Raw genomic sequence first — 20,297 nt, 5'->3', positions numbered from 1 at the left:
AGTCTACTATTGACATCGATCCATGACTCGGTGAACATTTGGAAGTTATGATTATGTCATCCTTTGTATCACTTTTTGGCCATGAAAGTACTATTTATTTGGTAGCACGAAAGTACTATTTATTTGCTTTGCTTTAGCCAACCCTTCTGTTGTCCATTCACACACCTTTACTTTTTCCATATTAGGTTGTGTTACAGCCTGAATTTAAAATGGATTACATTTAGATTTGTTTGTCACTGACCTAAGCACAATATCCTATAATGTCAAAATGGAATTATGTTGTTAGACATTTTTACATATTAATTCAAAATGGAAATCTGAACTGTCTTGAGTCAATAAGTGTTCAACGCCTTTGTTATGGCAAGCCTAAATAAGTTCAGGAGTAAATATTTGCTTAACAATTCACATAATAAGTTGCATGGACTTACTCTGTGTGCTTACTCTGTGTGCTTACTCTGTGTGTTTTAAATTGATTTTTGAATTCCTTCTGTTAGGTTCTGAACAAATAGAATAAAAACTCAAACGGATAACAAGAAAAAGCTCAAACCAAGTTTATTCAACCCACTAGGTGCTTTAGTTGCAGACCCACACACAAGTCACACAAGCATACTGTATATTTATACTTTCTGACTAGGCGGAGTCACCTTATATGACTAGGATAAAAATCTGTCTATGTTGCTAGGCAAGAACACTCAGTCTGTTCCTCTCATTGGTATTGTCATAGGGTTGTAAGTGTGTGTGTGTGGACTTTAGATAAAGGGTTGTTATAGCGGGCCTCTCTGGCCCCCCTCCCAGAGGTTTCTTCTCTCTTCAACTGTTGACCTTATCTCGAGTTGAATTCCACATCCCTCCTGGTACTAATTTTCCCGAAACCGGCCTGCCTTATCAGGAACTGACTAGATTGTTGCTCTTTACCTCCTTCCTTAGGAATTTAATATTCAACATTAAGATGTTTTGGAATATTGCCTCTTGTCTCATTCAGTAACTTTCCATACACAAAGTTCCTATTCACCCTTGTAAGGTAATCAATAAGTTATAATATGGTGACAGGAATAAGTATATTTCAAGTTAGAATCCAACACTACATAATCTCTGTACCCCAGACATACAATTATCTGTAAGGTCCATCAGTTAAGCAGTGATTTTCAAGCACAGATTCAGCCACAAAGACCAGGGAGATTTTCCAATGCCTCGCAAAGAAGGGCACCTATTGGCAGATAGGTATTTTTTTTTTATATCCCTTTGAGCATGGTGAAGTTATTCATTTCCCTTTGGATGGTGTATCAATACACCCAGTCACTACAAATATGCAGGCGTCCTTCCTAACTCAGTTGCCGGAGAGGAAGCAAACTACTCAGGGATTTCACCATGAGGCCAATGTTGACTTTAAAACAATTACAGAGTTTAATGGCTGTGATAGGATAAAACTGAGAATGGATCAACAACATTGCAGTTACTCCACAATAACCTAATTGACAGAGTGAAAAGAAGGAAGCCTGTACAGATTAAAAAATATTCCAAAACATGCATCCTGTTTGCAACAAGGCACTAAAGTAAGTTCTGCAAAAAATGTGGCAAAGATATTTAACTTTTTGTCCTACATACAAAGTGTTATATTTGGGGCAAACCCAATACAAGACATTACTGAGTACCACTCTCCATATTTTTAAGCATAATGTTGGCTGCATCATGTTATAGGTATGCTTGTAATCATTAAGGACTGGGGAGTTTTTCAGGATGAAAAAGAAACGGAATGGAGCTAAGCACAGGCAAAATCCTAGAGGAAAACCTGGTTCAGTTTGCTTTCCACCAGACACTGGGAGATGAATTCACCATTTAGCAAGACAGTAACCTAAAACACAAGGCCAAATCTACGCTGGTGTTGCTTACCAAGAAGACAGTAAATGTTCCTGAGTGGCCGAGTTACAGCTTGAAAATCTCTAGCAAGACCTGCAAATGGTCTTGTGGCAATGATGAATATATATACACTGCTCAAAAAAATAAAGGGAACACTTAAACATCACAATGTAACTCAAAGTCAATCACACTTCTGTGAAATCAAACTGTCCACTTAGGAAGCAACAATGATTGACAATACATTTCACATGCTGTTGTGCAAATGGAATAGACAACAGGTGGAAATTATAGGCAATTAGCAAGACACCCCTAATAAAGGAGTGGTTCTGCAGGTGGGGACCACAGACCACTTCTCAGTTCCTATGCTTCCTGGCTGATGTTTTGGTCACTTTTGAATGCTGGCGGTGCTTTCACTCTAGTGATAGCATGAGACGGAGTCTACAACCCACACAAGTGGCTCAGGTAGTGCAGCTCATCCAGGATGGCACATTAATGCGAGCTGTGGCAAGAAGGTTTGCTGTGTCTGTCAGCGTAGTGTCCAGAGCATGGAGGCGCTACCAGGAGACAGGCCAGTACATCAGGAGACGTGGAGGAGGCCGTAGGAGGGCAACAACCCAGCAGCAGGACCGCTACCTCCGCCTTTGTGCAAGGAGGGGCAGGAGAAGCACTGCCAGAGCCCTGCAAAATGACCTCCAGCAGGCCACAAATGTGCATGTGTCTGCTCAAACGGTCAGAAACAGACTCCATGAGGGTGGTATGAGGGCCCGACGTCCACAGGTGGAGGTTGTGCTTACAGCCCAACACCGTGCAGGACGTTTGGCATTTGCCAGAGAACACCAAGATTGGCAAATTCGCCACTGGCGCCCTGCGCTCTTCACAGATGAAAGCAGGTTCACACTGAGCACGTGACAGACGTGACAGAGTCTGGAGACGCCGTGGAGAACGTTCTGCTGCCTGCAACATCCTCCAGCATGACCGGTTTGGCGGTGGGTCAGTCATGGTGTCGGGGTGGCACTTCTTTGGGGATGCCGCACAGCCCTCCATGTGCTCGCCAGAGGTAGCCTGACTGCCATTAGGTACCAAGATGAGATCCTCAGACCCCTTGTGAGACCATATGCTGGTGCGGTTGGCCCTGGGTTCCTCCTAATGCAAGACAATGCTAGACCTCATGTGGCTGGAGTGTGTCAGCAGTTCCTGCAAGAGGAAGGCATTGATGCTATGGACTGGCCGGCCCGTTCCCCAGACCTGAATCCAATTGAGCACATCTGGGACATCATGTCTCGCTCCATCCACCAACGCCACGTTGCACCACAGACTGTCCAGGAGTTGGCGGATGCTTTAGTCCAGGTCTGGGAGGAGAGCCCTCAGGAGACCATCCGCCACCTCATCAGGAGCATGCCCAGGCGTTGTAGGGAGGTCATACAGGCACGTGGAGGCCACACACACTACTGAGCCTCATTTTGACTTGTTTTAAGGACATTACATCAAAGTTGGATCAGCCTGTAGTGTGGTTTTCCACTTTACTTTTGAGTGTGACTCCAAATCCAGACCTCCATGGGTTGATAAATTGGATTTCCATTGATTATTTTTGTCTGATTTTGTTGTCAGCACATTCAACTATGTAAAGAAAAAAGTATTTAATAAGATTATTTCTTTAATTCAGATCTAGGATGTGTTGTTTAAGTGTTCCCTTTATTTTTTTGAGCAGTATATATATAATTTATTTGAACCCCTTTTTCTCTCCAATTTCAATCTTCTCTCATCGCTACAGTTCCCCAACGGGCTCGGGAGGCGAAGGTCGAGTCATGCGTCCTTCAAAACATGACACGGCAAACCGCGCTTCTTAACACCCGCCTTCTTAACCCGGAAGCCAGCCGCACCAATGTGTCGGAGGAAACACAGTTCACCTGATGACTGAGGTCAGCCTGTAGGCACCCGGCACACCACAAGGAGCGTGATGAGCCAAGTAAAGCCGCCCCGGCCAAACCCTCCCCTAACCCGGATGACGCTGGGCCAATTGTGCGATCACGGCCGGTTGTGATACAGCCCGGGTTCAAACCCGGATCTGTAGTGACACCTCTAGCACTGCGATGCCCTAACCCTAACCTGGTATTTTTAAGCATAATGTTGGCTGCATTATGTCTATAGGTATGCTTGTAATCATTAAGGACTGGGCCACTCGGAAGGCCCTAGCAATGGTCAACTTTGACAGAGCTTGAAGAATTTCTTTAAAGAAAAATGGGCAAATGTTTCACAATCCAGGTGTGGAAAGCTCTTAGAGACTTACCCAGAAAGACTCAGCTGTAATCGCTGCCAAAGGGGATTCTAACATTTATTGACTCAGGGGGTTGAAAACTTATTGTATCTAATCAAGATACAGTGTATTAGTGTATTTTTGTATATCTTTTTTATACAAATGTGGTACAAAAAATCTTCCACTTTGACATAAGAGTATTTTGTGTAGATCTTTGACAAATAAATGACAATTAAATACATTTGAATCCCACTTTGTAACATAACAAAATGTGGAAAATCTCAAGGGGTGTGAATACTTTCTGAAGGCACTGTAGCATGACAATGAAGAGTTGGCTTGAGCACAAAGAGATTTGTCTAGTAGTGTTTGCCTCAAATTTTTCTGGACGACTGTGTGATCACGCTCTCCACAGCCGATGTGAGTAAGACCTTTAAACGGGTCAACATTCACAAGGCCGCAGGGCCAGATGGATTACCAGGACGTGTACTCCGGGCATGCGCTGACCAACTGGCAAGCGTCTTCACTGACATTTTCAACCTCTCCCTGTCTGAGCATGTAATAGCAACATGTTTCAAGCAGACCACCATAGTCCCTGTGCCCAAAAACACTAAGGTAACCTGCCTAAATGACTCCTGACCTGTAGCACTCACGTCTGTAGCCATGAAGTGCTTTGAAAGGCTGGTCATGGCTCACATCAACACCATTATCCCAGAAACCCTAGACCCACTCCAATCTGCATACCGCCCCAACAGAACCACAGATGATGCAATCTCTATTGCACTCCACACTGCCCTTTCACACCTGGACAAAAGGAACACTTATGTGAGAATGCTATTCATTGACTACAGCTCAGCGTTCAACACCATAGTGCCCTCAAAGCTCATCACTGTGCTAAGGACCCTGGGACTAAACACCTCCCTCTGCAACTGGATCCTGGAATTCCTGACGGGCCGCCCCCAGGTGGTAAGAGTAGGCAACAACACATCCGCCATGCTGATCCTCAACACGGGGGCCCCTCAGGGGTGCGTGCTCAGTCCACTCCTGTAATCCCTGTTCACTCATGACTGCATGGCCAGGCACGACTCCAACACCATCATTAAGTTTGCCGATGACAACAGTGATCTGTTTGATCACCGACAACAACGAGACAGCCTATAGGGAGGAGGTCAGAGACCGGACTGTGGGGTGAAAGGACAACAACCTCTCCCTCAACATGATCAAGACAAAGGAGATGATTGTGGACTACAGGAAAAGGAGGACCGAGCATGCCCTCTTTCTCATCAACGGGGCTGTAGTGGAGCAGGCTGAGAGCTTCAAGTTCCTTGGCGTCCACATCACAACAATCTAACATGGTCCAAGCACACCAAGACAGTCATGAAGAGGGCACGATAAAACCTATTCCCCCTCAAGAGACTGAAAAGATTTGGCATGGGTCCTCAGATCCTCAAAAGGTTCTACAGCTGTACCATCGATAGCATCCTGACGGGCTGCATCACTGCCTGGTATGGCAACTGCTCGGTCTCCGACCGCAAGGCAGAGGGTAGTGCGTACAGCCCAGTATATCACTGCGGCCAAGCTTCCTGCCATCCAGGACCTCTATACCAGGCGGTGTCAGAGGAAGGTCCTAAAAATTGTCAAAGACTCCAGCCACCGTAGTCATAGACTGTTCTCTCTGCTACCGCACGGCAAGCGGTACCGGAGCACCAAGTCTAGGCTTCTAAACAGCTTCTACAGCCATAAGACTCAAGCCATAAGACTCTTGAACATCTAATCAAATGGCTACCCAGACTATTTGCATTGCCCCCCCCCCTTTACGCTGCTGCTACTCTCTGTTATTATCTACTATCTACACTTTAATAACTCTACCTACATGTACATATTAACTCAATTACCTCGACTAACCGGTGCCTTGACTCTGTACCGGTACCCCCTGTATTTAGCCTCGCTATTGTTATTTTACTGCTGCTCTTTAATTATTTGTTACTTTTATTTCTTTCTTTTTTTATGTATTTTTCTTAAAATGGCATTGTTGGTTAAGGGCTTGTAGGTAAGCATTTCACTGTACGGTGAAATGTTATATTCGCCACATGTTGTAATCGGAGCATGTGACAAATAAAATTTGATTAGATTTTTTTTATTTGATTTGCATGGTTTCTGTATAATGATATGAACTCTGTGTGGGTGGTACAGTGTGGCTTTAGTATACTGTACTGCAGTATTGGCACAGCCAGCAAAGGAGCCATGGTGGTGGTGCTGAGAAATGCTCTCTCTATTTGAATTGTTTTTACACCTTGCTCATTCTCTCCTCTCTTCTCCTCCCTCTCCTCCTTTCCTCCTCTCCTTAGTAAGGTGAAGGCATGGCAACAGAAGAGGGCGCTGAATAAGGTGCGGGGAACGCAGAAATCCCAGGAGCCTCGGCGGTGGGAGGAGGACTATCAGCTGGTGGAGTGCGAGGGCCTGTTTGAGGAGTACCTCGAGATCGGTAAGACAACAACCACACTCTAGCAGTGGGAGTCATTTCCTGACCAGAATATATTCCTTATGAATTCAGTGGATTTTTATTGCATACAAGCAAATACAATATTTGAAGGCTAAAAGTGAAAAGAATCACAAAGTGTAAATCCATCAAGTTAGTAGAACTCAAAACTCAGGGATTTCATAAACATTGTGAATCTTGCTGTATCAATAGTGCATTACTTTTTTGTTCTTTCAAGTGGATATTGTTGGTGTATTGTCAATGCATTACTTTCTTATATTATCATAAGAATAAAGAAAAATCCCTCCCGTCAACTCCCCCCACCCGTATCCCTCGAGTTTCTAACTTGTGACCTTCTCCATCCATCCACAGTGCTCCAGTTTGGCTTCATCACAATATTTGTGGCTGCGTTCCCCCTGGCACCGCTCTTCGCCCTGCTCAACAACTGGGCCGAGGTGCGCCTGGACGCCCACAAGTTTGTGTGTGAGTACCGGCGGCCTGTGGCCGAGCGCGCACAGAACATCGGCGTGTGGTTTAACATCCTGGAGGCCCTGTCACACCTGTCCGTCATTGTCAACGTGAGTCGCACAGTGATGCCCTCATCATTACCCATGTGCTGTATTTTTTCTAAACCCACCTGGTCTGAAAACATCTGATAAACGTTGATTTTGTAATTTCACTTTAAGCAGTATATTAAAAGGATTCTAATATTATTATGTCGAGTTTTTATCATTTGTGTTCATTTTAATTTACTGTACCATAAAATAATTTTGTATGTCAATCTACCCCTTTCAGGCTTTCTTGATCGCCTTCACGTCGGATTTCTTACCACGACTGCTCTACCAGTACAAGTTTGACAACGATCTGAACGGATATGTTAATTTCACTCTGGCCTATGCTCCTCCCAGCTACACCAGCCATCCCATGTGCAGGTAATTGTGATCCTAAATACACACTGGAACATAATATAGTAGATTTAGTATAGCTGTTGTACACACTTAAAGGCATAGTTCAGTGAGATGACATGTTTAGATATGTGATTCCATAGCTTGGCAGCAGTCTATGGAAAAAGAATGACTGCAATCCACATTTTGGTGGTGTTAAAAGGATAGTGCGAGATTTTTGCAATTAAGCCCTTTATCTACATCAGGGATGGGCAACTTTGATGGGGTGGGGGCCACAAAAAATCTGAACTCATCATGAGGGGCCACAGTGGCTCGCGGGTCTGCGTACCCAAATACATCCCCACCTTGCGAGTGTGATTGTGGAGGCCAGGTCATCTGTTGCAGCACGCTCCTTCTTGGTCAAATATCCCAGCCTGGAGGTGTGTTTTGGGTCATTGTCCTATTGAAAAACAAATTATAGTCCCACTAAGTGCAAACCAGATGGGATGGCGTATCGCTGCAGAATGCTGTGGTTGCCATTCTGGTTAAGTGTGCCTTGATATTGTGGCAAACCTCTTCAAAGCTAGGAGCGTTTGTCACAAATTAAGTGAGAAACTGTCACCAAAGTCAGCCCAGAATTAAAGTTCTTTCGAACATGACAGTACCTGTATGTTTGTTTCTCTGTCCTGGTCCACCCAGGCCACAGGTAAGGTCAAGGATAGCAGGGTTCGGTACACAAATCTGGTTCTCGGTAGGTCCAGGTCTAAACGCCAACAGGTAAGTCCAAAACAGTCCAGCTCGTACACGGTAAATCCAGCCAATGTAGAATGTCTCTCTCTCTCTCTATGGTTCATAGATCCTTCCCGCCCTCTCTCTCTCTTCCTGGTTTTTCTTGACCTTTTATCTGTGGGTCGGCTCCACCTTCTGAGGGTTCCCCTTGCTTCTGGGAATTGTAGTTTTGGCAGTCGGCCATTTTGTGATCTGTAGTTCTGATCGGGGTGGCCATTTTAGTGATCGGGCAGAGCCCGTTTATTAGTTCTGCCCTCACATATCTGCCATTTATCACTCGACCCCCTTCTTTGCCACAATATCTAAATAAATCACAAGAGAGTGTCAACGGCAAAGCACCTCTACACCATCACACCTCCTCCTCCATGCTTCACGATGAGAACCACACATGCGGAGATCATCCGTTCACCTACTCTGCGTCTCACAAAGACACGGCAGATGGAACCAAAAATCTCCCGTTTTGACTAATCAGACCAAAGGACAGATTTCCACCGGTCTAAATTACATTGCTCATGTTTCTTGGCCCAAGCAAGTCTCTTCTTATTATTGGTGTCCTTTAGTAGTGGTTTCTTTGCAGCAATTTGACCATGAAGTCCTGATTCATGCAGTCTCCTCTGAACAGTTGATGTTGAGATATGTCTGTTACTTGAACTGGCTGAAGCATTTATTTGGGCTGCAATCTGAGGTGCAGTTAATTGCCGATTTCTGAGGCTGGTAAATCTAATAAACTTATCCTCTGCAGCAGAGGTGACTCTGGGTCTTTCTATCCTGTGGCGGGCCTCATGAGAGCTTGTTTCATCATAGCACATGTTTTTGCGACTGCACTTGAAGAAACTTTCAAAGTTCTTGAAATGTTCTGAAATGACTGACCTTCATGTCTTAAAGTAATGATGGACTGTCATTTCGCATTGCTTATTTGAGCTGTTCTTGCCATAATATTGACCAACCCTACCTTGTCACAACACAACTGATTGGCTCAAACGCATTAAGAAGGAAAGAAATTCCACAAATGAACTTTTAACAAGGCACACCTGTTAATTTAAATGCATTCCAGGTGACTACCTAGAAGGCCAGCATCCCAGAGTTGCCTCTTCACTATTGACGTTGAGACTGGTGTTTTGCGGGTACCATTTAATGAAGCTGCCAGTTGAGGACTTGTGAGGCGTCTGCTTCTCAAACTAGACACTCTAATGTACTTGTCCTCTTGCTCAGTTGTGCACCGGGACCTCTCACTCCTCTTTCTATTCTGGTTAGAGCCAGTTTGCGCTGTTCTGTGAAGGGAGTAGTACACAGCGTTGTACAAGGTCTTCAGGTTCTTGGCAATTTCTTGCATGGAATAGCCTTCATTTCTCAGAACAAGAATAGACTGACAAGTTTCAGAAGAAAGGCATTTGTTTCTGGCCATTTTAAGCCTGTAATCGAACCCACAAATGCTGATGCTCCAGATACTCAACTAGTCTAAAGAAGGCCAGTATTATTGCTTCTTTAATCAGAACCACAGTTTTCAGCTGTGCTAACATAATTGCAAAAGGGGTTTCTAATGATCAATTAGTCTTTTAACATTATACGCTTCGATTAGCTAACACACACATATATATAATCCATCCACCTGACAGGTGTGGCCTGATCAAGATGTTGATTCAACACAGGTGCACCCACCAGCCTCTCAACCGCAGACCACATATAACCATGCCAGTCCAGAACCTCCACATCCCGTTTTTTCATCTGTGGGATCGTCTGAGACCAGCCACACAGACAGCTGATAAAACTTTGGGTTTGCACAACTGAAGAATTTCTGCACAAACTGTCAAAAACCGTTTCAGGGAAGTTCATCTGCATGCTCGTTGTCCTCACCACCACTTCACCTGACTGCTATTTGGCGTCGTAACCGACTTCTGTGGGCAAATGCTCACATTTGACTGCCACTGACACGCTGGAGAAGTGTGCTCTTCACAAATGAATCCCGTTTTCAACTATACCGGTTAGATGGCAGACAGCGTGTATGGCGTCGTGTGGGCGAGCAGTTTGCTGATGTCGACGTTGTGAACAGAGTGCGGTTATAGTTTCGGCAGGCATAAGCTATGGACAACAAACACAATTGCATTTTATCAATGGCAATTGGAATGCACGGAGATACCGTGACGAGATCCTAAGGCCCATTGCCGTGCCATTCATCCACTGTTATCACTTCATGTTTCAGCATGATAATGCACGGCCCCATATCGCGAGGATCTGTACACAATTCCTGGAAGCTGATAATGTCCCACTTCTTCCATGGCCTGCATACTCACCAGACATGTCACCCATTGAGCATGTTTGGGATGCTCTGGATCAATGTGTACAACAGCCATTGAAGAGGAGTGGGACAACATTCCACAGGCCACAATCAACAGCCTGATCAACTCTATACGGAGGAGATGTGTTGCACTACATGAGGCAAATGGTGGACACTCCAGATATTGACTGGTTTTCTGATCCACGCTCCTACCTTTTTTTTAAAGGTATCTGTAATCAACAGATGCATATCTGTTATCCCAGTCATGTGAAGTCCATAGATTAGGGCCTAATGAATTTATTTCAATTGACTGATTTCCCTATATGAGCTGTAACTCAGTAAAATGTTTGAAATTGTTGCGTGATGCGTTTATATTTTTGTTCAGTGAGTATACCAAGAATTAGGAACACCTTCCTAATTTTGAGTTGCACCCCCCATTTTGCCCTCAGAACAGCCACATTTTGCCGGGACATGGACTCTACAAGGTGTCGAAAGCGTTCCACAGGGATTCTGGCCTATGTTGACTCCAATGCTTCCCACAGTTGTGTCAAGTTAGCTGGATGTCTATTGGGTGGTGGACCATTCTTGACACACGCGGGAAACCTTTGAACGTAAAAACTCCACCAGCGTTGCAGTTCTTGACACAAACTGGTGCACCTGGCACCTACTACCATACCCCATTCAAAGGCACTTAAATATTTTGTCTTGCCCATTCAGCCTCTGAATGGCAGACATACACAATCCATATCTCAATTGTCTCAAGGCTTAAAAATCCTTCTTTAACCTGTCTTCTCCTCTTCATCTACACTGATTGAAGTGTATTTAACAAGTGACATCAAAAGCTTTCACCTGGATTCACCTGGTCAGTCTGTGTCAGGTGTTCTTCGTGTTTTGTATACTCATTGTATATAAAATATATTACTTTATTTGTAAAATTGATCTGCAGGCCTACAACAATGGTGTCCCTCGGGGCCTCCAGTTGCCCATCCCTGATCTTTGTCTTAATTGCCAAAATCTTGCTGTATCCCTTTGCCGTGTCTTTGCTATGCCGGATTAAGTGATATGACATGCTACTCTATAAAATCATTTATCTGTAATTAATATTACCTGATTGAACTAATCATGTAATTAACTAGAAAGTCGGGGCACCACGAAATAATGTTTATAGAGATGTTATCTTCCGAATAAACTCTTAAAGACCTAGTAATCTTTTACATCAGTAGCAGTCAATTATTAATCGTCACCTTATTCAGTCTCATCTGAACTTCGTAGAATTCTTGGTTATCTTCACGAACCCTGGCTAACAAGTTGAATCAGCAATACAAAATTTGTTTTAATTATTTATTTACTAAATACCTAAAAAGTCACACAGAATTACATAAACACAGGATGGATCATACATTGATTACTAATTATATCATACATGAAAAATGTCCCTGGTGGACGGAGCCAACATCACGGCTGGTTACACAAAGTAAAGGGGGTTGGGTTTAAATGAAAGCGCGGGGAGACTGAGGAACAAAAGGTTCTGTGTCTCTATCGGACCTTAGGAAGCTATGCTATCGTAAATACAGAATCTTTTGCATTCTAAATAACCGCCCATTTGGAAAAGGAAAATGCAATAAATATTTACTCTGAGCTGCGCTTCGATCAGTTGATCATAGATGGACGGCCGGGTTGTCCTTTGAAGAATGTCTGGTGGTAGAATGGACACTTGATAGTAACGTCGTCGTGTGGTAGAACGGCTACTTTGTCCGTCCTTTCCTAGCCCATGTTTACAGCTGCTGTTGCTAATGCAACGGCTAGGAGGTATCACTTCTTTAGTGAATAAGAGTTCAAAGTTCATACCAAGTTGCCATGCTATATTCTGGCTGGTATAGTCGAAATTCATCCTTCCGGCGTGTAGATCGTCACCTTCACGTTGAGATTCGATGCTAATTTCGTTAGGTTCTTGTCGTTCAACCAGAGCTCACGCTGAGGTTGGCTTAGTTCTGTAGGTGATCTCGTTCTTTTAACGCAGGGACCGCAAGTCCTCACGTCCTTGGAACAGAAAGTTGGATTTTCGTCAACGGGCTTATATCGTGGTGAAGAGAAGGGTGTGTTTCATAGTTTACAACCAATGTCTGTTCACTTGGGTGGGGCCTCTGCGTGAGCAGAGTTTACTCTATGACAAACCGTTCTCTCATTAAGAAGCTAAAATTACATTTAATCTTTTCACAAATAGTTTCATATTTAAACCTTTAAATTGCACAACAATTCCATGTGAATCTGATAACTAGAATGTGTAGACTTTCCAAGATACAGTTTGTCATACTATCATTAGTAGTAATGTCTCAGACAACAACTGATCTGACATCATATTCATTAAGTACCAACGGTAATTTTCAACTGGTTGGATTACCGAAATATGGTTCCGTTTCCCACCTTTTGATGTTACCAGACTGTATGTTAACAAAGGCTTTCCAAGAGTCAACTCTATAAAGTAGAGAGAGACAAAAGGGGAAAGGTATTTATGGGGGTCGCTAACCTCCCCCAACAGGGCAATGTCATGACACCTTTAAACTAGCCAACTGCCAACAAATGCTATTAGCATTTTTATACCAAAACTCCATGAAAGTCAAACTCTCCTGTTTTAGCATGTTTTAAATGTCATGCCCAAGTCTGTCCAGTAGAGGGCACAATTGATGTTTTATTTATTTATTTATTTATTTCACCTTTATTTAACCAGGTAGGCAAGTTGAGAACAAGTTCTCATTTACAATTGCGACCTGGCCAAGATAAAGCAAAGCAGTTCGACACATACAACAACACAGAGTTACACATGGAGTAAAACAAACATACAGTCAATAATACAGTACAAAGATAAGTCTATATATGTGAGCAAATGAGGTGAGATAAGGGAGGTAAGGGCAAAAAAGGCCATGGTGGCAAAGTAAATACAATATAGCAAGTAAAACACTGGAATGGTAGATTTGTAGTGGAAGAAAGTGCAAAGTAGAAATATAAATAGTGGGGTGCAAAGGAGCAAAATAAATAAATAAATACAGTAGGGTAAGGGGTAGTTGTTTGGGCTAAATTATAGATGGGCTATGTACATGTTGACAACCCTGATCTGTTGTTCTTACCCTGACTGTGTGCTCTGTTGTCTGTAGATATAAAGCCTTTAGGGACAACAATGGAAATTACACTCTGATTTACTGGGAACTCCTGGCTGTGAGGTTAGGCTTCATCATCGCTTTTGAGGTAAGCAAGGATCTGTCTGTCTGTCTGTCTCTCTCTCTCTCTCTCTCTGTGCCTTTTGTATTCTTTCTCTTATACTGTGCCATGTCCACCTTTCTATTCATTACTTGTCTTGTCCTGTTCTTACCCCCTTCTTACCTGTGTATGTTATTGTGTACCTTTGATAATTTGAAGCTTGCTTGCGCCCTACTAATCTTTGCCTCTCAATCCTCACATGGTATTTTACTCTTTAATATTTTATCACCTTAACTCTGTTGATACTGCTCTTCTCAGAATCCCTCTACTTCCACTGAGGTTTCTCTGTAATTTCACCCTCGGTCCTCTTTTCCATCTGTCTCTCTCTGTCTCTCTCTCTATTCTCTACCTTCCTGTCACCCCTAATGTGTGCTATTTTTCCTTCCCTCCATCCCTCACCGCCCTCTCTTCAGCATGTGGTGTTCTTTGTCCTGCGAGCGATAGACTGGATGGTGCCGGACGTCCCTGAGTCTCTGGGGCTGAAGGTGAAGAGGGAGCGCTACCTGGCCAAGCAGGCCCTGGCAGACAACCAGGAGGCCCTGTTGGTGAGTCATCGAGGTTCGGCCTCCAGCCAAGGTTAGTGGAACACAGCGATGCTCACACGCCCTCACCACACACACACTGCTTTGCTGCACGGAATCATTGTGCTGGTCAGGTTGTTATTGCAAAAGAGAATGTGTTGTATTTTGTCATTACTTACCTGGGTAAATAAATGCACAAAACACAGACAGACACAGACAGGCACACTCACACAGGCAGACACAGACAGGCACACTCACACACACCCACTGCAAGCTACCATCGGCCCCACCTCCTCCACTTTCATGCTGTATCATCGACCTACCAAAGAAGCAATGCAAAGTCATCTGCTTGTGATGACTCTTTGATATGTCCTGGATCTCTTAAAAGGCTTCCTTGGCTTGTCTCCTTTCCATCATGACTGGTGATAAACGTACACTTAATGGGTTTCCACCACCTTGCCATTTTAACCTGTCCAAGGCCTTTCAAATCAATGGTCATCAGGAGAGCTGATCGTGGACTACAGGAAAAGGCGGGCCGAACAGGCCCCCATTAACATCGACGGGGTTGTAGTGGAGCGGGTCGAGAGTTTCAAGTTCCTTCGTGTCCACATCACCAACGAGCTATCATGGTCCAAACACACCAGGTCAGTCGTGAAGAGGGCATGACAACACCTTTTCCCCCTCAGGAGAGTTGAAGAGATTTGGCATGGGTCCCAAGATCCTCAAAAGCTCTACAGCTGCACCATCGAGAGCATCCTGACCGGTTGCATCACCGCCTGGTATGGCAACTGCTCGGCATCTGACCGTAAGGCGCTACAGAGGGTAGTGCGTATGGCCCAGTACTTCACTGGGGCCAAGCTTCCTGCCATCCAGGACCGAATATACTGTCAGAGGAAAGGCCCCCAAAAATGTAAAAGACCCCAGTCACCCAAGTCAAGCAGTACCGGAGCGCCAAGTCTAGGACCAAAAGGCTCCTTAAACGCTTCTGCCCCCAAGCCATAAGACTGCTGAACAATTAATCAAATGGTCACCGGACACCCCCCACACACTGTTTACAATCTATGCAGAGCCACTTCACCCCTACCTACATGTACAAATTACCTCGACTAACCTGTACCCCCTCACATTGACTCGGTACCGGTACCCCCTGTATATAACCTCGTTATTGTTTTTTAAAAATGGTGTTGCTTTTTATTATTGTTTACTTCAGTTTATTTTGTAAATATTTTCTTAGCTCTTTCTTGAACTGCACTGTTGGTTAAGGGCTTGTAAGTAAGAATTTCACGGTAAGGTCTACACATGTTGTATTCGGGGCATGTGACAAATAAAGTTTGATTTGAGAGAAAGCCTCTTGAAGGGAAGGAGACAAGGAGAGAAAGCATATTAAAACTATTGGGGGACACAGGCTCTTATGTGTTCACTCACCTCACTCCATTGTTTGATACAGTGCCAATAGTAAAACACCCATTACCTCATTAGGGAGTGTGTTATCCATGTTAAATATTATACCGGTGGCTACTCATTAGCTAGGGCTCCTGTTCATATGAAATTATACATACGTACAGTAAGTCATTAAGGATATGAATTGATGAATTGATGACTCGAAGCGAGTCCCAAATGGCTCCCTATTTCCTACATAGTGCACTACTTTTGACCAGGGCATCCATAGGGCTCTGGTCAAAAGTAGTGCACTATATTGGGAATAGGGTGCCATTTGGGACTTAGACACGCTCATTGAATCCACTGTACATTTCCTTGGGTATTATGGGTGGTAAAACAGGAGACATGTTGAAGTAACTGCTTGACTGAAATGATCTAAAGCTGCTGTATAAGTAGAGCAAGCTGCATTGTTAATAAGTTACATATTACACTATCACTGAAACCAATTTGGTCTTAATAAATGAATTGCAGACTTTATAGCCTTTTAAATGCCCCCCCCCCACCAAAGGCTTGACTCAATAACATTACACTGCTCAAGTTAGCAGCTATCCTGGTTGCTCTGTCATTCATACTCAATAAAAAAAAAAATCTGATTCTGTTGTCTGCCAAGTTGACAACCTAGTTGTGCACGAACACGTGCGTACACACACACACACACACACACACACACACACACACACACACACACACACACACACACACACACACATACGCACACATAAGCAATAGCTAACCACACACAATATTTAAAGACTGGACTACAATGGCCATAATATGGCCCCAGAAATGCTCAAGTGCTCAAAGCCTAACCCATAAAACATTAACCTAAGTTAATGCATCCATAACGCTCTTCCCCTGGAATGTGTAGTCTCGCTCTCTCTCGCCGCATCCCATCAGCACGAGACTGGTGCTTTCTCACCCATTGTTTCTCTTTGTGGTTGTGTGGTGGTGTGTGTGCTTCCCTGTGTTCTGACCATGCCGTTTTGGTCGTTGTGTTTCTTGTCGTGAAGGTCTTGGACGGGGTGAGTAGACAATCTCACTCCTGCAGTCTGTTGTGTTTCTATTAAGTATATACACTGAGTGTACGAAACATTATGAACACCTGCTTTTTCCATGACATAGACTGACCAGGTGAATACAGGTGAAAGCTATGATCCACATGTTAAATCCACTTCAATCAGTGTAGATTAATGGGAGAAGAGGTTAAAGGAGGATTTTTAAACCTTGAGAAAATTGAGACATGGATAGTGTATGTGTGCCATCCAGAGGGTGAATGGGCAAGACAAAAATATTTAAGTGCCTTTGAACGGGGTATGGTAGTAGGTGCCAGGCGCACTGGTTTGTGTCAAGAACTGCAACGCTGCTGGGTTTTTCACGCTCAACAGTTTGCCATGCTTGTCAAAAATGTTCCACCACCCAAAGGACATCCAGTAAACCTGACACAATTGTGGGAAGCATTGGAGTCAACATGGACCAGCATCCCTGTGGAAAGCTTTCATCACCTTGTAGAGTCCAGGCCCTGACGAATTGAGGCTGTTCTGAGGGCAAAAAGGGGCTGTGCAACTCAATATTAGGAAGGTGTTCTTAATGTTTTGTACACTCAGTGTATGTAATATTCTGATATGAAGTTTAAGGGGGACAACAAGAAAGGCCATTCTTATCAATCCATAAAAGATGATGTCTTGTAAAATGAGTTTTATGCTATAACTCAGTAACATAACATGGTGTAGCACCTTTTGTGTCTACTGTCTGTATGTTTGCTCTTGTGTGCTTCAGTGTTCTCTATGATTGTTCTAACCAAAGCTGTACTCATGTTGTCTCTCCTTCCTCATTTTCTCCCTGAACAAACTCAACTGTACTGTATGCCTCGAAGCAAGCAACGCGTCCTTTGGCAACATGAGTTAGAACGGTAGTGCGGAACTTCTGCACCAAGAAAAGCAGAACAGATGGAGAGGAGGGGGAGATAAAAGACATTCATTTGCATTTCGGGTCCCATTAATGGATTTGTTTCCCTGTTGCTCTCCGTCTGTTCTCTATGGTCAGTCTCTAGGTTTGTTTACGGAAGGGATGACTTATCCGCAAAGGGCCGGTGTGGTTGCAGGTATTTGTTCCAGCCAAGCTGTAACACATCTGATTCAATGACCAACTTATAGTCTTTCATTAAAACTTTGATTAGTTGAATAACATTTGTTACTGCTGGGCTGGGACAAAAACTGGCACCTACACTGGCTTATTGCTGGTAATATTGGCCAGAATGGCCACCACCTGGTTTTCAGTATGTGAGAGTGGGTTTGTATTGTTCAAATTATTTTGCTTGACTATTAGCAGATGACTTGACATCCTTCAACTCTGATGATTTGTAATGTTCTCACTGTGTTAAATGGACAAGCTTGATTTACTCAAACAGTAATGTTGTCTACACTTTTCTTCAGACAGCCTGCTCTGTTGTGTGTAGGTATACATAAATATTTATATATGTGAAACTGGTCCTGCCTTTCTACACTATCACTACACTATATTTGTATGGCGATAAAACCCGAAACATATCTTGTTGTTTATCTTGTTGGTATAAGAGTTACTGCTGTACTACCATAGGATTGAAGTCCTTCTGCATGTGTTACCCGTTTTGTGCGAGCTGTTTTGCATTTCAAATTTAATAATGTTTACATACTGTTTTAACTACTTTATACATATATATATATACACTGTATTTTAGTAATGGCTCATCCTATATAACTACTGCTGTACACACATTTATATTCACATACTGTCCATACTGTCTATACACATCATTCACAGACACACATACAGTATTATTTATATTCCGGACTCATTTCTGGAAGCGAATTTCCTGCAATTCTATCCATTTTCTTATGTGGTTTTGTACTGTGTACTGTATTCTTGACATAGCTCACTGTAGTATTTATACTATTGTACATTAAATTTTAGTTACTCTGTTTATACACACCGCATATTTATTTATATGTTGGATTCTTGACATAGGTCACTCTAATATTTCTACTGCTGTATATATAATTTCTAGTATATCTTGTGTAAATTCATCCAATGTATATACTGTACGTATAGATTGCATTTGGATTACTGTTACAGTGCTATTTTCGTTGTTAATTGGATTCGTTCCGACATTTCTTGATTTCTTCTTGCTCTTTCCATTTTTTTTGGTTTCTGAAATTAATTATTTGTGTACCTGTTTGATATTTCACTGCATTGTTAGTAGCACCTAACATAAGCATTTCACTGCACCCGCTACAACATCTGCTATACTTTGTTTTCGACCAATAAACTTTGATTTGGTTGGATGAATTTGACATTTTTGATCCTCCAAATACATTTTCAAAGTGCTAGATTCTGCCGTTGTCAAATAAAATCTCAAATATGTTCTCAAATTTCGAAATGCCGGAGAACTTATCTTACCAAAAAATCTCCTCCTCCCTTCCTCCCCACTCGCTCGGAAACATGACCCCCTCAGAAAAGGAGAAATCCAGACAGATGAAACCCCTCTGATTTATTAGGAGTCAGAGAAAGACAGGTGTTCTGTTAATGATTTCTCTCCCTCCTTTCCTTCTTCTCCTACGCACCCTTCCAAAATATTCCTATTGCCTTGGGCAACTCTCTCTCTCTCTCTCTCTCTCTCTCTCTCGCCCTGTCTCTTTTCTCTCTCTCTCGCCCTCTCTCTCTACTGCTGTAGCGTTCATGTTTTGATTGTTATGATTGCTGTGAGTGTGTTCCTTTGCCATTCAGCCTGCAGGAAGTGTGCGCTAGTACATGTCAACTAGTGGAGGCAGGTATGCAACGTGGACACAGCCTCCAACAGACACCGAGTGCGTCCCAAATGGCACCATATTCTATATACTGTAGTGCACTACTTTTGACCAGGGCCCATAGGGTTCTTGTCAAAAGTCATGCACGATGTAGGCAATAAGGTGCTATTTAGGACAGAGACACTGTACTAATAGTTCTCCCATTATACCTCAATTCCACACTTAACAGAGCAGGGAAGCACTCAAAGGCAGGGAGTGAGAACCCATAACACCACCCAATGGTATTCAGTTGATGTGTTGATTGAAAAGTGTCAACTTGTCATTTATCCACGAACACGTTACCATTGTAAGATTGAATGTACAATATTGTGTAGAGTAGTTATGAAAGCACATCAGCTGCCAACTATAGACAGAATTTATATGATTGATTTCTGGTTAATTGTTAGACATCATGAAAATAAAACTCAGAAAGTCAACTTCAAAACATGTCAGCGTTAACTGTTGTTTTTTTTATGTTTAATTAGGGAGTTACAGTGCTAGAGAGGCAGAAGCCAAGGAGTTCAATCATGTCTTGCAGATACTTTCTTTCTCCAAACTGATATTTTTCTACCTACTTAATTACACACACACACACACACACACACACACACACACACACACACACACACACACACACACACACACACACACACACACAGACACATGCCTGAGCACACACACAGTCTACTTCCCACCCCTTTCCCCCTCCTACCTGCCTGCTATCC

The 20,297-nt window shown here is 43.2% G+C and overlaps 1 protein-coding gene across 2 annotated transcripts in view; it reads left to right on the top strand.

The window, feature by feature from the left end:
- The window catches only part of LOC115165867 (anoctamin-7-like), a 36,984-nt gene extending 18,530 nt beyond the window's left edge, over positions 1-18,454 (top strand). Inside the window, exons 19-24 of one of the 2 annotated variants that reach the window (XM_029719311.1) lie at positions 6,457-6,593; positions 6,960-7,165; positions 7,383-7,519; positions 13,688-13,778; positions 14,204-14,335; positions 17,625-18,454. In XM_029719311.1, the coding sequence (XP_029575171.1) occupies positions 6,457-6,593; positions 6,960-7,165; positions 7,383-7,519; positions 13,688-13,778; positions 14,204-14,335; positions 17,625-17,651 (730 nt within the window). In that variant the 3' untranslated portion in view covers positions 17,652-18,454. Of the gene's footprint in view, positions 1-6,456; positions 6,594-6,959; positions 7,166-7,382; positions 7,520-13,687; positions 13,779-14,203; positions 14,367-17,624 lie in introns of both variants that reach the window. The other variant, XM_029719310.1, reaches the window with a different exon arrangement.
- Positions 18,455-20,297: the final 1,843 nt, after the last annotated feature.

The sequence above is a fragment of the Salmo trutta genome, chromosome 28, assembly GCF_901001165.1.
Source record: "Salmo trutta chromosome 28, fSalTru1.1, whole genome shotgun sequence".
Lineage (NCBI taxonomy): Eukaryota > Metazoa > Chordata > Actinopteri > Salmoniformes > Salmonidae > Salmo > Salmo trutta.
Note: the sequence above shows the minus strand (reverse complement) of the source record. Positions and strands in the feature narration are given on the sequence as shown.